At 46.4% G+C, this 24,017-nt stretch overlaps 1 protein-coding gene across 2 annotated transcripts in view; it reads right to left on the reverse strand.

Moving 5' to 3' along the window:
* The window catches only part of PAPPA (pappalysin 1), a 181,555-nt gene that overhangs the window by 49,702 nt on the left and 107,836 nt on the right, over window positions 1-24,017 (reverse strand). Inside the window, exons 11-13 of one of the 2 annotated variants that reach the window (XM_027650182.1) lie at window positions 9,333-9,347; window positions 8,693-8,828; window positions 4,881-5,094 (exon numbers count right to left, since the gene is read on the reverse strand). In XM_027650182.1, coding sequence (XP_027505983.1) covers window positions 4,881-5,094; window positions 8,693-8,828; window positions 9,333-9,347 — 365 coding nt within the window. Of the gene's footprint in view, window positions 1-4,880; window positions 5,095-8,692; window positions 8,829-9,233; window positions 9,348-24,017 lie in introns of both variants that reach the window. The other variant, XM_027650181.1, reaches the window with a different exon arrangement.

Consider the following 24,017-nt stretch of genomic DNA (forward strand, 5'->3'; position numbering starts at 1 on the left):
ATTATCTTAACGTGGTGCCTTAATTATTTGTTTCCTTCATGAGAGCTCTGACATAGATACGACAGGTGAGCATAAAAGCTCTTGAGAAGAGCCACACCATTATCTCTTGTATATGGGAAAAACTCCCTTTTTGACACTCTGGGACAGGCTGGGCTGGAGATCTGAACTGCAATTTGGTTTTGTTCTAAGCCACCACACATTCAGCTCACACACTGTAGCCTTCTGAGGGGTTTTCCAACACATTTATCCTTACAGTGGGTTTGTATTCTCCTCTCTAGAGGTTCTTCTAAAGGCAAGAAAGGGTTCTTTCTCTTTAAAACAAACATACATGCAGTATTTTGAAAAGCAGATGTTGCTAGCCCCATTCTTTGCTGTAGACACAAAAAACAAGTATGAACTGCAGAGGTGGCAATGAATTTGTTTTCTTCAGTCTTCAGCTAAAAGACGTCACCTCTTGTATTAATACAAAATCTCAAAGAAAGTATTCCCAAATCCTGAGGGCTGGATGGGAACTGGTGAACCTGTGCCACTGGAAGAAGGATCAAGCCTTTTCCTAAAGAGGTGTTTGCCTTCAAATCTGGTCCATGAGAGTGACCACGAGGATGGTATCACCTATGGTTCTTCTGACAGCAACCCCTCCTTCAAACTGAGAGAGTCAGAATGCAGCTAAACCCAGAGATTTACAGAAAATACTTCCTCCAACCCCAGGTAAGCTGTGGGGAAGGAGAAGGACGAGCCAGCAAGTCCTCACCGCTGTCCCCACCAGTGTCAGGGTAAATTCTCCTCGGGGACCAGCTCTGCCCCCAGCCTGCCTGCCCCCCGTCGTGTGAGTTATTCCTGCCTGGGGGAATCCATATTGAACTGATAAAGCTCTCAAAGCCCCGTCACCCTGCCAGCTTGGAAGTGGGACCGTGTCCCTGGGCGTTTGCAGCCCCACAGGTCTCCCTGCCAGAGTCTGTCCAGGCAAACAAAGAAAACGCATCGCCTTCCACTTTAATAAAAGCCAAATGATGCCGTTTGCCAATTACCAAAATGGGGCGAAGGTTAAAAACCCATTGAATTATAACACATGTCACGGACCAAAGCTTCTATGATTAACAGTTCTGTGAGAAATTCATTAATTTCACCCGAAGCAAGCTGACAGAGATTGTGCTTAATGACAGAATGCAGGGCAGGGGAAAGGCGGCCGAGCCGGGGAAAGAGAAAGCTGCATTAATTCACAACGAAAAGAGACGAGGAAACCCTTTTTTCCCCTTATGAAAAGGAAAAAGAAAAAAAAAAAAAACAAAAACACAACTGGAGTTGTAAAGAGCAGTTGCATTTGTTCTGCTGCTGAAGATTTATCTTCATCATTTCTCGTTGGGGAAGCGGACAGCAGGAGAGAGCAAGACAAAGAGAAGAGCTGGAGTGGGCTATGTCTCTCTGGGGCTTGTTTGGGGCAGTGAAGGGTGAAGCTTGGAGGATGGCTTTCCGTGGAAGCAAGGGCAGGTGATGGTGTGATGACCAGGGGTAGGCCTGGTCCCCCCCTAGGTGTCAAACACCTCGGTGTGCACACTTCTGGAGGGTGGTAAACCCAAAATCTCCCCACCAGAAGCAATTTTGAAGCCATAAGAGTGAGTTTGTGGCAAGACTTAACCAAACAAAGGAAAGGGAAATCTTTTTGCTACGCTGACTAGAGAGCACAAGGTGCTGCACAATGTGGGGCATAAAGACCGGGGAGCTGTGGGCAGCCAGTGGGGCTTGTCTTCTGTAGGAACATGGGAGTTACTGGGGGATTAGGAGGATGGAAACTCCTGAAAATCACAATTCTGACAGCTGAACTGGGGTCTCTGCCTGGGCTTTCATGCCTCCTGCCTGCAGTTTCCAGGAGAGGAGCAATGGCACCAGGTGTGATGGAGGAGAGGAGAGGAGAGGTCTGGTGACCACAGCAGGGAAATGCCACCAAAGCAGCACCTCACAAGAACTGCCTTGCCAGGGATGGGAGACCCCCCCAGGGATGTTTCCTACCCAGAAAAAAAGACAAAATCCTGATTTTTGAGAACTGCTGTCAAAGGCAACCTCAGTGCACCGGGGGTGGGAAATTACACCTCTGCTTCTTCACACCCAATTTCACCGTCCGCGCCACAAGGCTACACAGGAAATCATGAAAGTATAATAATTTGAGGTATAAAGTGGAAGAGAAGAACTACCTAGGCCGTTATATCTGGTCTGAGGATGCAATGTGGAAATAAAGCCTATCATTTTTACAGCTCGTCTCCAGCAGTGAGGGAAACTTCTGCTGAAAACAAAAAAAAGAGCCCGTGGTCAGCGGCAGCAGAAAGACCAGCAGATGGAAAGTACAGAGTAGGGGTTTTTTTCAAACTCTCTATAAATGTCTTCAGGAGGATGGAATGGATTTTCAAAAGAAGTAATGATGACTGAGGATACCTATAAAGTTCAATGAGACTTTTACATTTAAGCTCCTTTTTCTCTAAAATATTAACTAGAATACATACTTCAAGAAAGAAGAGTGAGCACATGTTTTATTTTCAGTTATTAAGTTTTCACTAACCCATGGGAGGGATCCATTCACCTTCAAAATAAAGGCTGTGTTAACTTTTAAGGGCCAATATATTTCTTTTCCCTCTCAATTTTAAAATCTGCACCCTTGCCTAGAAGTGTCTGCATCTGGCTATAAATCCTCTCCAAGCAAAATAATTCTCCTTGAAGAGAGAGAAATAATACCTCTTGCAGAGAGAAGCCAAAAGCAGGCAAAAATATCCGCCTTGACCTAAGGAAAATGAAAGCAGTCAAACTGATGCTCACACATAGGAGGGAAAGTTCCTTTAAAAATTAAATAAATACTCTAAAAATCATATTAGGCAAATGCAACCGCTGGGGAAAGGGGAGAAGGGAAGGATGGGCAGTGTGGAACTGGCATTCCAAGGATGGGGAGACCATGAGCACAGGAGGCAGAAAACCCACATCCAGCAACTGAGCTGGTTAAGAATAACTTTTAGAAATCTATCCTATGTGCTTCCTGGATTGGGTAAAATATCTGAGGAAAAAGACAGCAGTGACAGCAAAGGTGTCACCTATTTCCTGGCTGCACAACTTAATAACTTAATGCACAGCTTTCTCTACACCTTGGACGCTTGAATTGCTTGGAATTTCTTGTAAAGAAGAAAGCAGATATGGTCACCTCAAATGATCTTATCACAAGGCAAACTGGGGCTTCTCCACTGTACACTGTCATCAGTGGAAAAATCCCACTGTTTTCAATGGCCTTTGGATCAGGGCTTTACTTCAGAGACTTTCTGGTTCCTTGACAGACATGGGAAACTTTATAATGAATCCAGAATTGAAATGTTACTTTGAGCAAGTGAGGCTCGGATGAAAGTTTTTGAGAGCAAGGGGCTGAGAGGGTTCAGTGCATCCCGAAAACAAAACAATGCCAAAAAAAAAATCAGGAAGAAAAATAAGAGGCAAAAGGCGGGCGATTCTTCCCCAAGAGATTTCTAAAGGTTGGTTTGCTGGGCTGCAGAGGCTCACTGAAGCTTTGCCCTAGGGGAATGCATTTTTTATTAAGGAAATAACTTTCCAAACACAGAGCACTTCTAATTCCATAAGTGAACAAATGGTTCAATTCCTACTGAAAATCTGAGAGGGAGGAGGAATGTGGTCCTGTGTCTCAGCCCTCTCGAGCTCCCTGCTGCTTCTCACCATCTCCTTCCAGTGGGTCTTTCTCGCTCTTTTTCTGTCCCAGTCCTGCACTGGGAATTCGCCAAACTTCCACAACCAGACTTCTCATCTGAAACTTGATCCTGCTGTCTTTGGGCCTCTGAATTTATACAACCTATTGCATAGAATGATCAGACGCCTTGAATCTAGGTCAGAACACACTGACTGGATTGATTTAGCTATAGATATGCTCCTTTTTTTTTATTTTATTTTATTTTCCCTTCCCTCTCCCCCTTCTCACCCTCCTGCCTTTCCTGGAATAAAAGCAGGTCCTCAAAACAAGCCAGAACATTATCAAAAACCCTGACAGCTTGCTTAGGAGGCTGAGCAGAGGTTTGCTGGGATATGCAACTTGTTTTACTATTGCTGCCGCTATGGTATGACGACTGCTCACAACTTTGAATTCACAAAGGAAGAAAAAAAATTATTCTTTCAGGGGTTTTGCTAAATTCTCTCCTCTTCTTTTCACTGCCTCGCTGAAAGGATCCATGAAGCTGCCGCACCAGAGGCCAGGAAAGGTCACAATCTCTGTGGGATGCTGTAAAGCAGAGACTGAGAGGGGTTGGTGGTGATCTATTGATGTGTCTGTAATAACAACAAGAATAAAACGGTAGCCATAAACCTTTCATCCTGGGGGGTCCCACAGAGCTTTTCAGAACGGGGGCCGGATCCAGAGGGGTGCTGAGGGCCCTTGCCTGGCCGTAAAAGCCCTGCAGATGCCGATGGCCACGGATCTGCTGAGCACCCGGCAGGATCCGGCCCTGCTGGGGCACAAGCATCACTTTGTTTCCGCGCAATCGCTTCCGTGGGAGGTCCCCGTGGCCCTTGGGCAGCACAAAGCCGCTGGGGTCGGAGCGGTGTGTGAGCGGCGAGAGCGATGCCGGGCTGGGGAATGCACGGGGAGTTAACCAGCCCCCAGCTCCGAGCCCGGGATAAAGGAGGGAGGAGAAAGGAAGAGGAAATAATTCACTAGCGGCATCCCCGCGCGGGTTAAATGTCCCATCCATCCCGATCAATGAGAACACTGCCGGTTTTTCAGCGGCCACACAAAAGGGTCGGCAGGGTTCAGCTGCTGTGCCCCTCCTGCCTCCCCCTGACCCCCCGGCCGGCGCGGGGGGCGGTGGGTGGCGAGGCAGAAGGAAGGGGGATGACAGGCTCACCTCTGCTCCGCCGGGCTGTAGGTCTGTCCTCGCTGGCAGCTGCTGATGGTGATGGGGTCGAAGTTGTGGAAGGAACGCAGGGCCACCCCGGAGATGGCCACAAACTGGGAGCTGAAGCTAATGAGGACAGCCTGGGTGTGATAAAAAGGGTGACTGAGGTCATGGATGACGGGGATAATCAGGGGATTGTTCCTGCAGCTCAGGACGTGGACACCTGCCAGAGGAGAGACAAGATCAGAGGAAGGGTCAGACTTAACACAATTGCTTCCCGAGGCCGTGGGCACTTCAGAGGCATTTCACCCATAGGAATGGCCCTATAGAGCTGAAAAGTTATGGTAAGCTGCCTGGAGGGGCTTCCCAAATCACTCTGGAGAGCTTAGTGGAGAAGTATATCCCTCGAGACAGCTGAAGAAAGGCTGCCATTCTCTCCACAAGCGCGGCACAGGCTCTCAGAGCCGTTTCTTTAGACCACGGCTACGTTTCTATTGTGCCCTGTTAAATCAGGAGCAACCATCACGGAGGAAGCGGAGTTGCACTATTGTCAAACTGGTCTGGGAGAGGACAGTTGGGGCCTTTATCTGGTGCATCAAACGGTGCCGGCAGGCTGGGTGGCTTTGTGCACCAGGGGCAGGGCAGCAGTGGCTTGTTTGGAGCTGTGCATGTCATTAGCACTCGGTGGTAAACTCCTTTGCATGAGCTCTACACTAAATGTGCCCATTTTTATTTTTTTTTGATGGTTTTGAGCCTTAGAGTATCTTGCTTTTGGGTAGAAAAGGCAGAGATGGTGCTGGAGAGAGAAATGAGGGTGATGGTCCCACTGAGGATTTTGCAGGGGATCTCACTTGAGAAGGAAATAGTGCCTGGGGAAAATAAAAATGTCTCAAAGTTGAGGTGCATGGAAACACCAGAGAGCTGACAAGGAGACTTCTTAATCCCTTTTCTCCAGCAGACAAGGCACTCAGTGGCAGCTGGGAAGAAATTCCCACCTTCAGGTAGAGGCAACCTGAATTCAAATGGGCCAAATCCATCTCAGGGGTAAGGCAGAGGACAGACAGCTGTCTGCTGGCCTCAGAACTCCTTAATTGAGATTCATGGCCTGACGCTGCCTGCAAAGCCCGGCCTCTGCAGCTCCATGGCATCACTCCGAGGATCAGCTTGGCTCCAGACCCATTTGCTTCACTGGAGCTCCCCCAGCAATGGCTTTGGCCCAGGCCCTTTGGCTACCCTGATACACTTACAAATTTCAAAATAAAATAAACTCTATTTGCATGTTTAACTGGCTCAGGGATTTCTGTTATTATTATTTTTTTTTTCTTCCCAGTTCGGATTTCTTGACTCAAAAGGGGAGAAATAAAAAAGTTTTCATTTTTCTCCTTAGAAAGTGATTTCCTGTGAATTAAGACAGACTCTTTTGACCACGCTCTTTAAACTTTTATCTCCCACCCTCTACTTAAAAAAATCTTCCTGTATTAAAAAAAAAAAAATAAAAAAAGCAACTCTCTTTTTGTTTTGGTCTTTACCTGACCCTGGAATAACCTCCCTGTCTACTTGCCTCCCACAGGTCTTTTGATATCAGCTCCTTGTGGAACGGTGCATGTTTCTCACTTACAAACAGGTGCAGTTAATACTCAAAATCCCGGGTTCCCAAATTCCTTGAAAGTTTCTGCCTTCTCTGATGGAAAGCCAAGAAAGAACTTATGGTATGAGGCTGTTTATTCACTTCCATTTCATTCCTTGCTCTCAGGTGGTGCCCACAAGCAAACAGACCCTCAGAGCTGTGCTGCACTTGCTGGTGCTTTCTACCCCACACAAGGTAACCGGGGGCTGAACAGGTCAGGGTCATGTAACTCACCTGCCTTCAGTAACTAAGGACTCCTCATGGTGGCCATGCAGGGGATCAGAGCTGTCTTATGAGCACCCCCATTTCTGGAGCTCTGCACCCACCTATTTGATGCTCAGCAGCTGAACCCTGGTGTCTACAATGGCTCTGAACTAACAGAGCTGAAGTATTTGGCATTCCAACCTTTCCGTCTCCTACCAAGACTCAGAATAAGCATCACATTATTTTCTGGGAATCCACATGGTGAAAACCTGTTCTGATCAAGGTGGGAAACTGCAGGTCTGGATAGGATGTGTTTTGCCCATGGGAGTGTCTTTATCACACTGAAGACTGATGGAGCTTTAAATTATTGCTACTTTCTTTTGGATGTACTTTTAGTTTGCCACTAATTTCTACATAAGACTGATTGACTGTCTGAAGTCAATCCTGCACCCAGTGCATGCCAACACTTGCATCTCAGCTGCAGTTTCCAGCTTTCCAAGGTGACAATTCAAACACATGAAAGACAATATCCAGGAAAAGGACTTAATGCCAGAGCCAGAACTCAGACAAAACAGCAACAGGGTGCTCTGCCTGAGTGAGAACTGCTGGATAGCCTACCTACACCTCTCCCCTGCTCCAGGCAGCCTCTTCTGAAAGGTCAGAGGGTGCTTTTCCATGATGAAGGCAGCATTTCAGCTCTGAGGATGTCCAGGCATCAGGATGAGCCCTGCCAAACTTATGTTGCAACTTCATTGAGGATTTCAAAACCTAACCCTTAGTTTCCTCTTTGCTCCTCTTTCTTGTTCTCTTCCTCTCACAATCTGTCTGTGTGCCCCTATAAAATGTCACATTAAGTATTTGTTGGCAGCTCATGTATCCATCATTTATATCTCAGAGGGAAAGAGTTATGTGCCACTGTTTTGTGAAAGGAGGAGGATAAGATTAATCCAAGGGCTCTGGCAAACTGGGAGCTATCCTGACTCAACCTGCACAACTTGCTATGAATTTCAGTTTATTCTTGAACAACAGACACCACATATATTTTCTTTCTTTTCCTCCACACCCCAACAAATTCCATATTATCCTGGATACTCATCCAACACCTGTCACTGTGTGTGTCCCTTCTAGTAGGAAGCTCATTTGAGTTTCAGCTTGTCAAAACTGAAAAGTTATGACAGAACAGAAAGTTGGTGGGTGAGAGTTGTGTTTCCTTAAAAACTGCTCTCGAGGTGACCTGGCCAGCTTTCTTCCCAATGGAAAAAAGAAGGCAGAGAACAGCTGGAAAGGGATTATGCAAGTCCTGCCATGACACGGAGTTGGGAGCTAGAGAGAGCTCCTTGGTCCTGGAGCTTCAATGCAGCCTGAATCAATCCATCAGACACAGCTTCCCCAGGTTCAGGGCCCTGTGCCAAGGGGAGGGGCAAAAATGGTCCATCCTGGCACTTCAGCACAGCTGCAGATCCACAGCCTCTGTCAGGCACCTCTGCTTGAGGCCACACCAGGGCCCCGGTGTTAGACCTTCATCAAACCTGAAATATTTCACCTGAAGAATGCTGGCCACTAAATAGCTGTGGAGACCTCCCTGCAAGCAGGACTAGAGATCACCCAACACACCCTGTGAAGCAGAATTGTTTGCTGCAGCAGCAGCTGGAGCAGGTCCCTCACTCCCTGCTACCAGGGGCTCATCTGGATCACCATCAGTGTGTCTCCAGGGCAGTGCTGGTGTGAAACACTGAGAATAGTGCTGATTTTAATGACTACAAACGAGCTAATCACTTCTGAACACACAGTGAACAGCTATGGAGAAATGTCTGCATAAAATAATGCATCATATTCAACAAACTCTAGAGAGACTCAGGGCTTGGAGCATTAAGCAAGCATATTTTTGTCTAATTCTGAAAAAAACTGAGCAGGAGTACTAGTCAGTTTGTGAATAGAGGCATCATCAGATAAGCAAGCAATAAGGAGGGAGTTTAATAAAAGATCTTACCAAGATCGTGGCTTTGCTCTTTGGTGTCAAACAGCTGCACACCGATGGTCTCCTGCTTCTGATCCAAGTAATAGGTCCCATCAGTGACCAGGTGAACTAGGACCGCTGCAGCTACCATAGGCTGGGAAAAATAAGCCTGGGAAAACAAAAAACCCACAAAGCCTGAGGTGGAAAATTATGGTGGGCTTTAAAAAATCCCCAGGAGTCAGTCTGGGACTTTTAAAAGGGCAATTCCCATCCCAGGTCACAGAGAAATCTTCTCTTCCAATCTCTCCTACACAAACTAGATAAACTCAAGTCAAACAGCCCTGCAGCTGTAACCCCTCAGAAATCCAATAGCCTTGTCACATGGGAGGGGACTTCACCACTGAGTCTCCAGACAGTGCTCAGAGACATTGTTTTGCTGTTTTGCTCCAAACATACTTCAAAGAAAGGAGCAGCTCGGTCCTGGGAAGGCTGTCCCAGTGATATTTTGCCTGCTGGAGAAACTCTGTACAGGCAGGCAAAGAGGAGACTCCTGAGTGACATGTGCACTTCCTACCTTGAGCCAGAAAATGGTCTGTGTCATGTGGGAGTACTGGAAGTTGGCTGTGCAGGGGTACCAGGCGTACTGGGAGACACCGTCGTTCAAGTCAATCACCTTAGTCCGGCACACCTGGAAAAAGAAGCACCAAAACAGACACAGATGACAGTAAGGAAAGGTTATGACTCTTTAAAGTGTGTGTGGGGAAAGTCCAGGTGCACTGCTAGAATAAAATAATGCACCATAACGACGCCTCTGAATACCTTGAGATTATTCAGAAGTTAAGTTTCCAGGTCTTCCACCTCAATAAGAAAAACTGAAATGTGAAAAGGAGCTAAAGACTCCCAGCAGCTGGATGGCAGCCAGCAGTTTCCCCTGGATTTGGTACAAGGTCTTTGACAGCATTTAGAACAACTTTGCTCCTCACCCAAAAGGACCATGGCTCTTCCCACTGGAGTCAAAGTGACTATCACTTCTGAACGCCCCAGCTCACAGCACAGACAGTCTGGAGATTCCTTCACAGGGCTCCAGCACTGTCCTTTTTAAACTTGGTGTTCCTGTAACCCCAGGGGAGTTACAGATGGATGTGTAAACTTGGTAGCCAGGAAAGCCCTGCCTCTACAACCCAATCTGAGCAAACTGGTTTCTTATTTTGCTAACTAGTCCTGCAAGTGGAATCACCTTCTTTTGCACCCTTCCATGGCAGGCAGCAGTGAGATTGGAAGCAAACTGCTCTTTTCAGCAAAGAACAAGCAGACCAATCCCAAGTGCTGTCACAAATGAAAAGCTCAAAGGAAGTGCCAGAATCTGAGTACCAGAGAGCCTTGCAGTGCCATCAGTGTGTAAGATGTGAAAATGAAGCTGCAAGGAATGGTAGGATTCACCCTGAAAACTCTTCAGTGAAGCTGCTTCAAGAAAGAAACATGCACAACCACAGCCTTCAGTCCCCCAGCAAACACGAGAAGGGAAATGTCCACCATCCAAAAAGTTACTCCTGCATTAGAAGGATGATTCCTGCTGAGGCTCCAGGAGCACCTCAGGGGTGAACCTGTTGGGATTCACAACACTTTGGTGAACTCACTGACTCACCAGTCATGGGGATAAGAGGGAATTCCTTGTGGCCACACAGAATAGTGGCAGTGGAGCTACAGCTGGTAACCCAAGAGGCCAAACCATCCCCAGCACTTGTGCTGGCCACAGAACAGCCTAGGATGGATCCCACAGACCACCTGGGCTGGGAATTATGTTGTCTGGGGGACACTTTTAATTTTCTTTCCAAGACCAGAGCCTGAACTGAGCAACCAGGTGGTGATAGGCTCTCAGTAAAACTGTTCCTCTAATCAATTCCTCTGATTATTAAACCAAAGAGAAAACCCTGAGGTGAAACAGGAGAATTAACAGAGATGCTTTTGACCATTCAAAATCCTGTGTCCACTAGATAACTCTGCATGGAAATGCCCTCTTGGTCTCGGCAGGCAAAGTCTGGGCAGTGCAAAGAGAGCCTGGGATGCCTGGGAATGAGAAACCAGATTGGCTAAAAGTGAGGTAATCCCCTCTATAATCTGAGTCCCTCAAGATCCAGCACAGAGGAATCTATGGGCAAAACATAAATCAGCTTTAATGGGCTGGAAGAAGATTTTTAGTTTATTTATTTTTTGAAACAACTGGGACCAAGCTTCATTGAGGCTAGCCAGTGGATACTGTTACATTTTACAGCAGAGCAAGGCTTTACATAAACTATCTTTGGCATTTGAAATCCAGGCCAGCAATTCGACATGTACCATTTCGCAACTCTCCCTTCTTGCGTTTTCAGCAGCCCGTCTCTTGTTGGGAGCATGGTTTTTATTTTAATACCTCTCCAGCTAGAGAATTTATCTTACCCACATCTGCAATTTATATGGTCAGAGAGCTCTTTGACATGAACAAAGGTCTCATTACTTTTATATGATTTTGTTCTTATTCTTACATCTCCTCCTGCTCTACTGGTCCAAAGAGGTGGCTGAAAGAAACATTCGGTGCTTTTTAAGTGCCACTTAATGGTTGAGTGAAAACCTGTATGAAGAAATCACCCAGACCTTCACCAAAAGTTTGAATCAAACCCAAAATAAACCCCCGCTGAGGTGGGTTGGAAGTCTCTGATAACTTTAAAACGCCTTGTTTGATTTGTGTGCGTGTGTGAACTCCAGCACTTTCTGCTTCTGCCTGGGAATATTAGCAAAAATCTGGGCATTGCATAAAGAAGCCTGTGTTTGAGCCACGTGAGCTGAGGTGTGTGGACTGTCAGACTGGCCTGGTTTGAACAGGTTAGATAAGCTTCCCCCTGCTGAGGCTGAGCCATCGCTACCCAGACAAGTGTTTCAAAGTGGTCCTGGGGTAAAAGGTTCTTTTAGAAGAGTATAATTGAGAAGTGTGGGAGAAGTCTAACTGAGATGAGTGGCTACAAGAGCCTCTTCTGCACTAGCTGTCAGCTAGTGAACTTAGCTAATGGCAAAAAAGTTCTTGAAGATTCTGCAATAACAATCTGAGTGGATAAACAGTCCCTGTCACCTGCAGCCTCCACCATCCCAACAGGCTCTAACACACATGGTAAATACATCCCTACTTCGACTCTACCCAGGCTATGAGCGTCACACCATCACTGCCAAGTCTAAGAACTGTCTGCTGGGAGTGTTTGTCACACCTCTGCCTTTTAGGCATCCCTAGAATGTGGCAGCAGCCTGAAGGCCCATATTATTTAGGTTAATGGTTGGACTCAGTGATCCTAGAGGTCTTTTCTAAACTGAATGATTTTATGATTACTGCAGTACCACCGCTTTTAAGCTACAAGTTCCAATGGCCTGGAAGACAACATCATCTCTTCTCACAGCTATTCATAGGAATTCACACTTATAAGAAATAAATTATTTCCTAATGTACTCTCCAATTTGGTACAGTGATGCAAAACAGCAGCTAAGGCACCTGACAGCTGTGGAGGGAAGAACAGATAGACATACTTCTCGTTTCAGGGTGTTACCAAGCTCTAAAGTATTTGCTTTGAAGAATGACGGCATCACACAGGACTCCAAACTTCACTCACTGGGGCTTATCCAGATTCTCAGACCCACAGAGCAATGGGATCCACAGGAGCTTAGTATGTGCTCCAAAGTATGCGAGGACTATTTGTGTCTAGTTACTGGAAGCCCATGTCAAACCCCTCCCTAGGAAGCTGCTTTCAATTAAAGGAGCTGATGTCTGTTCCTCTCAGAGATTCAAATCCAGCTCGTCTCCCACCCACACATTCTGTACACAAACATCGAGAGACAGAACGATCAAGGCCAGAGAGCACTGTGGGATCTTCCCACAAGAGGGAATGCCTGGAGGATTCCCTTTGACTGATTTATACAACCCCTTGTCAATCACAGGCACACCATGTTCTTCAAACCGCCTCTCCTGTTTTCCTCTTCTTACTCAAGGGGACCGAGGAATGTGTCAGCAGAAAGGGAAAAGTGATATATTGGGAGCACTTAGTTTTTTGCCACATCTAAAACACATTTACTATTGCAATCAGCTCCATTTCCTTCAAAGTAATATGGGAAAATTTGCTAAAGAGCAAATTTTGGAAGGCGCCCTCGTGAATGATTCCCAGCCATCCCATGACTTCAGGCAAAGTGAAGTTGGGTTGACGGGCTCCTGCTGCAGCTGAACTCCAGGTTAAGGATCAATCCTGTGGACTGGGCATGGGAATAGGTCCCAGCCTGATTGTGCCCAGTGCGTGGCCCCACTACAGCCTTGTGGGCAGCACTTGGCTTCTCCAATACTGAGCCCCCCATCTGTAAGACAAGGATGATATTCCCCCATGTCACACAGGTACGTTGAGGGTATTAGGCACAAAAAGTTGCTCAGATGTTACAAAGAGAAGGCACAAACAGCCACATACAGGTGTGAGGATACCCCTCCCCACAGGAGTGGGTTAAATGCAAATTGATGCCATCCCACTCTGACCTTCCCATCGAGCAAGCACAGCCAGGCACAGCAGGCTCCGCACACACTGGTGGTTCTCGTCATTGTAACATAAAATAATTCTAAATGCAGACAGGCAAAGCTGCTCCTCCGCCGAGGATGCTGCCCTGCTCAGCTCTGGCACAGGGCTGACACCGTGGTTGGGGTGGACGTGCCTGTCTGCATGCCCAGGGGCGGCTGGAAACAGAGCAAATCTCCAGCGCACAGATCTGTCTGCTCCCAAAATCCCATCTGCTGTCCCACCGTGGGGCTTCCTCCAGACCGTGTCTTCAAGCTACGTCTGGCTGAGAAGGGCCATCACGAGCACTGGTCTGTCGGGCACTCGGGAGCATCCTCCTTTTTGGGGAGGAGGGTGGAAGTGGTGATTGTGCCCCAAATGCTGCCTCTGCCCCCTCCTTTCTCCTGGGGACTGTGCTGCTGTCACTTCTGCACCCAGACACACAACACAGGGAGTTTCTGGGTTGAAATGGGCTAAACCCTGTCCTGTTTGCAAAGTAGCAGCCAAGGAGCAAGCAGGAACAGGATCTATTGGTAAAACCCCCAGTGGAGCACACGGCATCCTGAGTGAGGCTGCACAAGTGCACAGAAAAGCTCGCGGACTGATAAAAACCCATGGAGGCACAAACAGAACATCTTCTGTTGCTTGAGGATCCAGCTAAAAAACCAGACTTCAACGGTAATACTGAAACCTAATTAATCCACAATTTTTAGCTGACTGTTCTGCAGAATGTTATTTATATTTAACTCAACACATGCCAGAGAATCCCAACCATGACATAAGCAGCATTTTAACACATCCCTTACAGATGAAAACTTTCTCCATTGCCAGACTAGGGGGCTGGCAGTCACCCAGACCTTTTATTCTTAAATATGTTATTGTTCTTGCCGACCTAAGGTTAATCTTACCCAAGGATGAGAAACTATGGTGCAGTTGCTAAATATCAGAAAGGTTCCTGCTTGTTTATTGCCCAATATTGTGAGGCAGCTTGACTGCCACATGGACACCACCCAGTTTGCCGACTGCAGCACAGACCTCCAATCTGTTTTGAAAGCTGTTGCACTGCTCTTCTCATTTAGGCTGGGAACTGGGTTGGAGTTACAGAAAAAATTAAATTGCCCACATTAGTGGGCACCGAACCATTAAAAAGGCCACCATTTGGGATCCAACAAACACCTCAAAAATCAGCCAATTTCTATGACCATTTCAAACCCACAGAGCTCAGATGGAAATTGTACACACAGGCTTACTCAAGGGGCACCAGGAGTTTTGGTCTGGGTTTTCTTCAAGGTTCTGGCCAGAAACGCTTTAGGACTAGTGTCTTTATCAGTGTTCTTGATTTATCCCATCAGAAGATCTGAGTCCACAGTTGTCTGCCCAACTATGAAAGTCAGCATTGGGTCATTCCAGGTTGGTCTCTAAGACTCAAGGAAAATCTTCAAAGTTTTTTGGATTTTTTTTCCAAATTGGTACATATATTAATTTTTATGTGCGCTAACAATGAGTTTGAAATATCCTGTTGCAGAAAATAAAATAAAAACCCAAAACCAAATCTGAGATTCAGCAGCATAGATTTTAAGCATAAAATGATGAGGTAAAGATGTGCCCTCCCCCTTTTAACAGTTGCCTTACCTAAAAGCCTACTGCTTCTTCCCCAGTAGAAACTTTCCCTCACCTCTCATGCTCATCAACTGCAGCTTCTACCCCAAACCTCTCCTTGTCCTCTGGGTCTGATAGCATGGTTTTACTAAGCTTTGTGCTCTTTCTCAGCTTTTGCCTGTTTTCATTGGGGTGCTTAAAGGTCTGATGGCAAAAGATGGAAAACCGCAGCGTGTCCTGCTCCAGGACAAAGGAATGAAGGCAGGTGATCCATAGAAAAAGCTTTATCAACTAACTGGAAGCTGATGAAACTCCTGGGGTAACACACTGATGCTATATTGCTCCCAGATCCAGTTGGCTCAGGAGTAAGAGGAAATCTCATCTGTCAGTTTTCCCCGTGTAATGAAGAACAGGATTTGGCTGTGGGATTGGGAAGCAGTTTACATCTCCTGCAGGATGAAATAAAGCCCCATTGCCAGTTGTTATGTCCAGTCTCAACCCAGCCAGGTCCACTTTGAACCTGGAGCAGCCCACGTGTCTGGACCTTGCAGGCTTAGTACTCAATTAGCATGTTATTACAGCTTTCTTAGCACAGAGCCCCAGTTTTAGGCTGAAGATTTGGCTGGATTTTTTTAATAATTGGAAAGTGACCTTTCTGTGTATGACAACACCACAGAACATGGCATCAATAGTTTGTCTGCAACGTGACATGATGATAAATTCCTCAATGATAAATTCCTCGATGATAAATTCCTCTACTTTACAATAGAAATGGTAGTGTTCATTTCCAAAGGGAAATTTCCTCGGGTAGAGTTTTGGATGTAATACAGGGCTGTGATTCAGAAATGAGTAAGAGCTGCAAGGGCTATTTCATTTTGTCATATAAGTTGGTTCAGTTTGAGGCAAGTAAATAGGAGCTACAGGGATTTCCATTAAATGATGGCCCAGATTGCATGTGTATTCAATGTGTGTTATTAACTTCAGCTTTCTCAAAAAATGCAGTTATTTCACTTCCAAAGAGTCGGTATGAACAATATATTTCCATTTTTAAATCATGCAGACCTGCATTCTTTGAGCTTTCCTTTGAATTTCTGTTATCTCCAGATTCAAAGCAAACTTCATTTAAAACCGGTGAGTTCAAATCAAAATCACATCAAACCATAAACTTCACATGGCATACCTGAAAAAACTGTAAATCAGTTCTGACTGGCCCTATCCCAAACTCACATTGGCTTTGACAGCCAGCCAGGTGTAATCAAATATCTAGGATGCTAGCTGGACCCGTGGAAAAAACAATATGGAGTTTTGATTTTCCAACAAAACCCTAACCAGATGATTTCTGCACGGTTCAAAGGATCACGCCAAAGACTCTGGCTAAGCCAGGGCCAGAAACTACAGAATAACAGAGGGAGAAAAAGAAGAAATAATTGTTCTGATGGGATTTAAAAATCAACCCACTTACACAAGCCCCCAAGTAAACCCCAGGATTCAGAGCTCCTGGGTGCAATTTGCACTCGCTCCTGCTTCTTTTGCCTTTCAGTGACACACAGTGAGGGGATGTGAAATCAAGGGATAGCTCCAAGTGCAGAACACGGTCTCCTGTGAAGCACATGGAAGTGCAATCCAGCAATTTGCCATGTTTCCTTGTTTTTCCCTCTCAAACCTCTGCTATTTCTTCAACACAGCAGTGGGACATAAAGATGCTGCTCTCAAACAACAGCATCTCCCACCCCAGCACTGCTAAGGTCTCACCTCAGAGACAGAATTCTTGGAATTAGTCTTGAATTCCATTCTGTTATTATGTTCAAATTCACAAATACATCTGCCAGTAGGAACAGCACCCAAATTCAACAGCCTAGACAGACAGGATCAAGCAACAGCACCCCAACAAGACCTTATGCCTTCAGTTCTGCAAATATCAGGCTCATTAGAGCTAAAAGGCATTTTCGAGCCGCAGCAAAAGCTCCTGTCTACAACTTCCACATTACTGCTCAGAGAAGTGTGAAGGCATTATAGACTGATAAGTGCTTTAGCAGACTGTATATCCATCCACTGGAGAGCGAGGTTAAACAAATACGGGAGCCAGAACATTATTGTTGGCTGCACACCCGGGTTCCCGAACTGCCCGTCTCTAACTTGAACCAGCCAGGTCCACTACAGCACAGCCAAGGCTGGCCGTGGGGTGCTGCAGCAAAGGAAAACAATCCCATCCCATGAGCTTTCACCACTGAGGAGTAGAGCAAAAGCAAAAGTTTTTGGTTTTTTCCTTTGATTGGAGCGTTTTATTCAGGAGCAGCTGGCATCAGAAAATCAAACTGTGAAAGGCAGAACGTGTGCCACGTTTTAGGAGGATCTTAGATGTATTTTTGGTATTATATTCATGGGTCTGACTCATTAGATTCATTGTACTTTTGCTGGTTTGGCACTCCTTCAAGGCAAAGTAGGATTGGGCTTGGTACAATCCACTTGGTAACATCTCCTCCTTCTTTCCCAAAGCTGGTCCTATAAACTTGCTTGGAGGAAGAAAACACACAGCTAGGTAGAAAAAGCCCAAAGGCAGCAACAACTAATCCCTAAAGAACTTTGGTTCGATGAAGAGTTCCCAGTCAGGATAACACACTGGCTGAGGTGGACAGAGATGCTTAGAAGCACTCGGGCAACATTCCTGATGGGAAGAGAGATACATAGGGGAAAAAAATTAAGCCCCGTCTTTTTCAGCTATCAAGCATGGAAAAAAACCCCAATGCTTTCATTTCCAGCATGGTAGGAGTAGACTCTAAGTATTGTTGACCTTACCACAACTCCTTGAACCACTCTGAAAGCTCATGGGGCACAGGAGCCACTTCCAAGAGATGTGAGACAAGGCAGGTGCTACCCTGAGCCCTGCAAACCTCTCGCTAAGCTTCGCCTGCGGCTGAAGCAAACAGCCGTGCAGTGGTTAATGTCAGCCCCGACCACATGATCACATTCAGGAAAGGTCAAAAGAGTGATTTTTCATTTAAAAACATCTGTGTGTTTAAAGAACAAAACTTTCTCATGTGCAGAAAACCAGGGGTTTCCAGCGCTTTTATTTCCAGAGTTAAAGTCGTGCTTCTTGGCTTTGTTTGGGGTTATGGACCGTGTAAACACGCCGTGGAAACCACATGCAACACTCAGCACACAGCCTTTCCACATGCAAGGATAATTGAGGGTGCAAATCTCCCTCTCCCTGGCTCCTTTTCCCTCTCCAAGCTGCTTAGCTTCCCCCACCACACTCCCAGTGCGCCAGCAAGACACCCCCTTGTTGTCCTTCCCTATATGAAGACATGCACATGCCACTAATCCTAAGGGTGTAAGTCTGCTCTGGGCTGTCAACAGGCCTTAATTGGATACATCCAGGGAGATGATGCATTGGGAAGAGACCCTGAATTTAACAGCAAGAGGGAAGGCTGCAGAGAGGCTCCCTGGGAGTGTGTCAGGAGGCTTGGAGGAGCTGCCATGTGCTCCAGGGAGCTGACAGCAGTCACACCTCAGCCAGCAGAGCCTTTCAGTTCCCATCCAACTCATCAGCCTTGTGCCAACCTATATTAATTAAGATTAAACCCTCTAGCTTGTTTTTGTTAATACCTGAAGACACAGATTGTGGTATGCAAATCAAAAGGTGCTCCCTTTGCTTCACTGGGCTTTTCCCACCAAAACTGCAGAGTAATGGAACAACCATCGTGCAAACAAATCCCTCTGCATGAGCTGGACCATCCAGGGAGAGTCCATAGAGCAGCACCAGCTGCTGCCTCCAGCCTGTGCACTTCTCCACCCAAGCAAAGGCTTGTTTGGGGAAGCCTGTCACTTCCCTCTAACATTGGAACAGCCCTGCTTGCTCTGATAAATCTCAAACTTCATCAAATTAAGTGAAAAGACTTGGAGCATTTAATCCTTGATGTCCCAGGTTAGAATGGGAGCTCACAGGAGTTGCTCTCAGAAGAAGTTACTGGAGGGATTAAAGTATGAGCATCATCTGAAAGAGGGGATGCAGGAACTCACAGCAGTCCAGGCTCAGCCTTTCTCATCATAAACAACCACTGGGAAACAGGTAAATTTCCATGGATCGAGGCTTTCCTTTCCCAGCTGGGACAGTCACAGCATGCACACAGCGCAGGACACAGGGGCAGAGCAGCTCTGCTAGAAGGGCAGATGTTTCAAAGGTATTTGGATGGAGAAAGGTGGGAAGAGGGTGATCTCTGCCCTGTGCTTCACGTCCTCTCTGAAGAGAAACTTGTCTTCTCTGCATGTGATGATGCAAGGGTTAATTATCAAAAAATGGAAAAATAAGGTTCCCTGCCTGAAGTGCTAAGCGCAGGGATTTTGGCCCAGTGACGAAAATGGCTGAGCAGAACTTGATGTTCTCCTGAAATGAGGGCTTCTCCCAGTGAGGAGGTACATATGGGGACAGATAATAGCACTGATCACGCAGAAAAACTGTTTCCTGGCACACGTTGCAGCTCGCAGCCGGACCCTGAGGCGATGGTGGAAACCCAGTCCCCAGGAGACTCCTGCTGATAGCACAGGGAGCTGGGCCACTTACCAGATGTGAATTTGAATTACCAGGGTGAATCACGGCTTCTTATCAGATTCCCCACCGAAATGACCTCAGCAATGCTCCAGCTCCGCAGGCAGTACTTCCAAAAGTGAGGACGGATGGTGGATGTGGGGTTCTTCAACAGTTACAGCTCCAACCAAGGCAGCACAATTCAGAGACTTGGAGCAGCTCAAGAATTTATCCAAATAGTCTTCAGTTTGGCTTTTTGTTTGGTTGTGGTTTTTTTAATTATTTTTAAAACAGATACTTATTTCCAGGTGGGGACAGAGGGGTTGACTCAAGAGACTTTCAGGACAGTGCTGGGTCACCAAAACCCATTCCTTTTAGAGACATCTCAAGATGGACACCCTAAAATTCATTGGCATTCCAAGTACGAGTCTCTAACGAGGTGTCTAATGTGGTCTAAGATGCCTATGGTACTCTGAACAAGCAGACAATCCTTCCTCGAAAAGAAAAAATAAATTCTTTGCTCCTGGCATGAGAAAGTTTACTTTCAGCTTAAAGAAATGATCGTGTGGTTTTGGGGATGGCATTCCATTCTGCTGGAGAACAGCACCCTGCCTGCCTGTATATCCGTGGCTTTGTAGCTACATTACAACTCTGGTGAGCTCTGTTTACATATTTGACATGTTTTCTTGTGCAGAACATGAAACCAAATTATATAGTAAAGGCCATTATGGCTTTGCTCTTGCACCCTTTTCCGTCCCCTCCTTCCAATCGCTTGGTTTAGATCTATCTGGGTGTTTTCAGCTGCCCCAGATTGCCTGGCAGAGCTTGAGGCAGGTTTATTTGCTGTTGCACAGGGAAATCATGGAAAAGCTGGTGAAGACACATGGCAGGGAGTAGGGAGAAGAGGGTCGGGGCGGGGGTGGGATGAGAAAAGCCGAGAACCCTCCGTGCAGGAACAAAGCAGACGTGTCGGTGCATTTATGCAAAATCATTCCGCTCTGAATGGAGAGGGACCCAAGACAAACAACCCGGATGGGATGCAGGGGAGCTATCCCACGCTTACAGCTGGACATGCTCTGCATCTAAAGGCTTGTGAGCAGCGGCAGCAGACAGAGAGACTGGCAGGTTGAGGGGCAAGGGCCGAGGAGGGGGGTCTCCTTTCAGAGGAGTGCATGTTAATGAGCACTGCTGCTGTCGGGGGGTCTGGCTTCCCGGCTCGCTGGTGCCAGGGGGGGCCAAGCTCTTTTCTTGTTCCTGCCTGGAATCTGGGTGGGTGGCTGGGTGTACAGCAGATATGATCATGAGTAGTGATTTACTTCCCAAAGAAGCACATAATCCTTATTACTGTCCAAGACAATATTCCTTTCTTGCCTTTCTTCTTGCTTCTAGAAACAAATAATGGCATGGAATTCTGCTCTCCTTTCATTAGTGGTAAATGTCTCCCAGTTCTAGGAAGATGGGACCAATTTCCGGCACCTGAGGATTTTTGGTTTGACCTTCATCTCTGCAAAAGTCAGACTGAACCTCTCTGAGAGTACTGATGGCTGCTTTGCTCTCTGCATCATTCTTTGTTTCTTTTATCTATTTTCTCTACAGTACACAAAGGGAACACAGTGTACCAGCCCCTGGTACTCACTGTTCTGTTTCCCTTAGATGACTTGCATATGTGTTCTTGAAAAATTATTCTAAAAAGTAGGGGGGGGGAAGGAGGGAGTGGAAACTAAAAAAAAAAACATCCCTTGAGTGTTTGGTAAAATTGCTTGGAATCTCCTCTGACATCTCATTGTGTTCTCTCTGTCCTCCCCTTACACAGATGAGCCAGAGGCTACGACACCAGCCATGGGGTCTGAGCTTTACTACTGCCAGGAGCAGAGGAGCACTGGAAGACATGGGGATGGAGGGGTGCAAGGGAGGGAAGCCCTGCCTGTAACAGGTAGCCAGGTGATGGGCAGCATCCCCTTCCCTCCAGACAGCTCTGAATTGACTTTAAAGGTAACGCTCTTCCTCAGCCATCTGTCTACCAATGAGTCTTTTTCAAGCCAACCTACCTAGAAATCCCACTTATACTTTTACTTAGCTTGAGAGACCTCCCCAGAACACTGAAATCACTCCTGAGTCCCAGCACTGATGTTAGCACACATCTTTGCAGCATCCCTCACCTTGGTGTGAACCCTTCACAGGGACTCCCTCCTCCAGCAAGGCAGAGCAGCATGAAAACATGTGAATAAAGACCAGTGGAATTCCTTTGGAAGAAAGGGTGCAAAATCCAGCTTTCCCAGGAAGACAGGTGGGAAGCAAGTCATTAAAGTAAGGAGTTGGTGGGACAGTTTTTCAGTCCTTTGTGCTGGGAATGAACAGCCAAACTGTGCTAGGATAAAGCCTGATTAATTCACAAACAGGGTGATGTGAGGGGCTGACAGAGCTAAAATGCAGATTTATTGACCCCAAACCCCTTCCAGGTCTCTGCTCCCAGGCAGCAACTCTCATCAGGCCCTGAACAGTTTCCTTTTTATCCAAGATATGAACACTTCCCTTTCAAGACATCCTGAACTTCCTGGTGCTGGGGTGGTTTAGGCTCAGTAATGCCCAGTGCCTGCAACATCTCTGAAGGATACTGAGGTCTAATCCTCAAACAGTAGCTTTACCTTTCTGTGCTCTGGTTTCCACCTCTATTAAACAGAACAGAAACCAAGCAGTGTGGCTGTGATAAGGCTTAATTAATCACTGTACACTGAAAAAAATATGAAAAATATCATCACTTAATCCAAGGCAGGAGAATTCCAGCCTGAATTTGCCTGACAGTCAGAGCCAGGCCCGTGATGCAACTCTCCAGCCTTCAGGCAAAAACCCAAATTGGCTGGTCTGTAGTTTCCAGGGGAAATGAAGACAAAGTTTTGGACCCCTTGAACTAACTTTAGACTTGGAGACTCTGTAACCTAAGCTGAAGCCCTTTGGTGGATCAGCCAGTACTGGAAATGAGCTCACCCATGTACAGCAGACCTACATTCCTCTTCTGACAGCCTGTGCACAGTGTCCAGTTCAACTTTTTCCAGAACTGGTCTCTGCTCACTCATGGTTCCTCCATTAATGGTTTTTCTTAGTGGGATTCTGCCCTCATCCTCCAGAGCTTAGTGGTTCAAAGTCTGGCTCGGCTATAAATAACAAAGACATTTGCAAAGCAAATCATCTTATTAAAAAGGGGGATTTTTTCATCCCTCCAACCACAACAAAACTCTTACCGTTGAAGAGCAACAGGACTTGGCTGTGAATTGGGGAGTTCAAAAAGGGCCACTTGCAGAGCCGACAGACAGACACCCTCCCTCTTCTCAGCAAGATCACCCCAAAGGGAAGGAATGGCTTCTCCATTAAAAGTTGCAGGTTTCCTCTCTTCCCACTCCTGTTCAAGATTACTCTATTTGCTGGCTTTGCTGTATCTTTGGGGAATTATCTTCGGCTTTATATTTATTAGACAGAATAAAACTCCATGGCAGAGAACTTCATCATCTTTCTCTTCAATTTTCTTATGGTATTTTCTTACCACTCTTGGAGCCCTTGCTCTACCATGTTATTTTAGTATTCAGAATACTTTTGTGCTCCTTTCTTCTCCTTTTGTGGGCTATTCCAGACATACTGCAATTCTAGACATCTTTCTGCTGCCGGTGGAAGGTTTGTTGCAGTGAGTCTGGATGAGTGCAATTGTGGGAACTGTAATAGGGGCAGGAGGGGGCCCTCTGTTTGTGGGAAAGATGTAATAAGAATCCTCTTCCACAACATCTTACTCCATAGAAGCCCCTGTGGGGTACCCAGAGGAGAACAGGGTGTGTTCTTTAGTCCGGGAATAAAAGCAAATCCCAGGATCTGTCTGTGCCCAGCAGCCTTGGGAAAGAGTCCCTCTTTGGTTAACTGTGCCTGAGCTGTGCAGCTTTTTCGTGGAAATCCAAGCTCAAACAATGACATAGGGAGAAAAAGATACTTTATATATATATTATACATATATACGGTTACTTGTTCTAAACAACTGCACAACTGGGAGGAAACACAACAAAAGACAGTTCCTGAGGAACTGGCCCTCTAAATTACCAACCCACAAACCAATTTCCAAGTCCTGAGCACACATTGCTGTGACAGGAATAATAAGGGCAGGAATCAGATCCCTTAGTCCCTTCCTATATAATCTCTATTGTGAAGACCCAAAAGGAAACTGCAGCCGAATCAGTTCTCCAAAAGCAGGAGTGCCACCAGCAAGAGAAATGGAAAAATGGCATCTCCAGCCTCCTGTGGTTGGTCTGCACCCACCTGCCTTTGCTCTGCACATCAACACTGACGGTATTTCACACACAAGGAGAGGCTCTTTACAAACTCCCAGCAGAAGCAGTGGGAAAAAAAGCAGCTCAAGAGTGTGCAGAGCCCTTATTGCTGAATTCCTCCTGCCCTTGAAAGCAGGTACTGAGCAGCATCTGCTTCCAGGTCTGCAGAGGATTCCAGACCGGAATCCAACTGCAGAAATGCCCTGCACTGGTGCTCGCACTTCTGTGCTGGCACAGTGTTGCTGAGTGGCCTTCTTTGGCTCTGAATATGATGCTGTCAGTACAGAGAATATTTCTTAATCAGCACTGAAGGGTGGCTGCCAGAAAAAGTAGAAGTGGCTGTCCCTCAGTCTTGCTTCTGCAGAAAGCGCGAT

Source organism: Corapipo altera, unplaced genomic scaffold (assembly GCF_003945725.1).
Source record: "Corapipo altera isolate COAL_440 unplaced genomic scaffold, ASM394572v1 268, whole genome shotgun sequence".
Classification (NCBI taxonomy): domain Eukaryota; kingdom Metazoa; phylum Chordata; class Aves; order Passeriformes; family Pipridae; genus Corapipo; species Corapipo altera.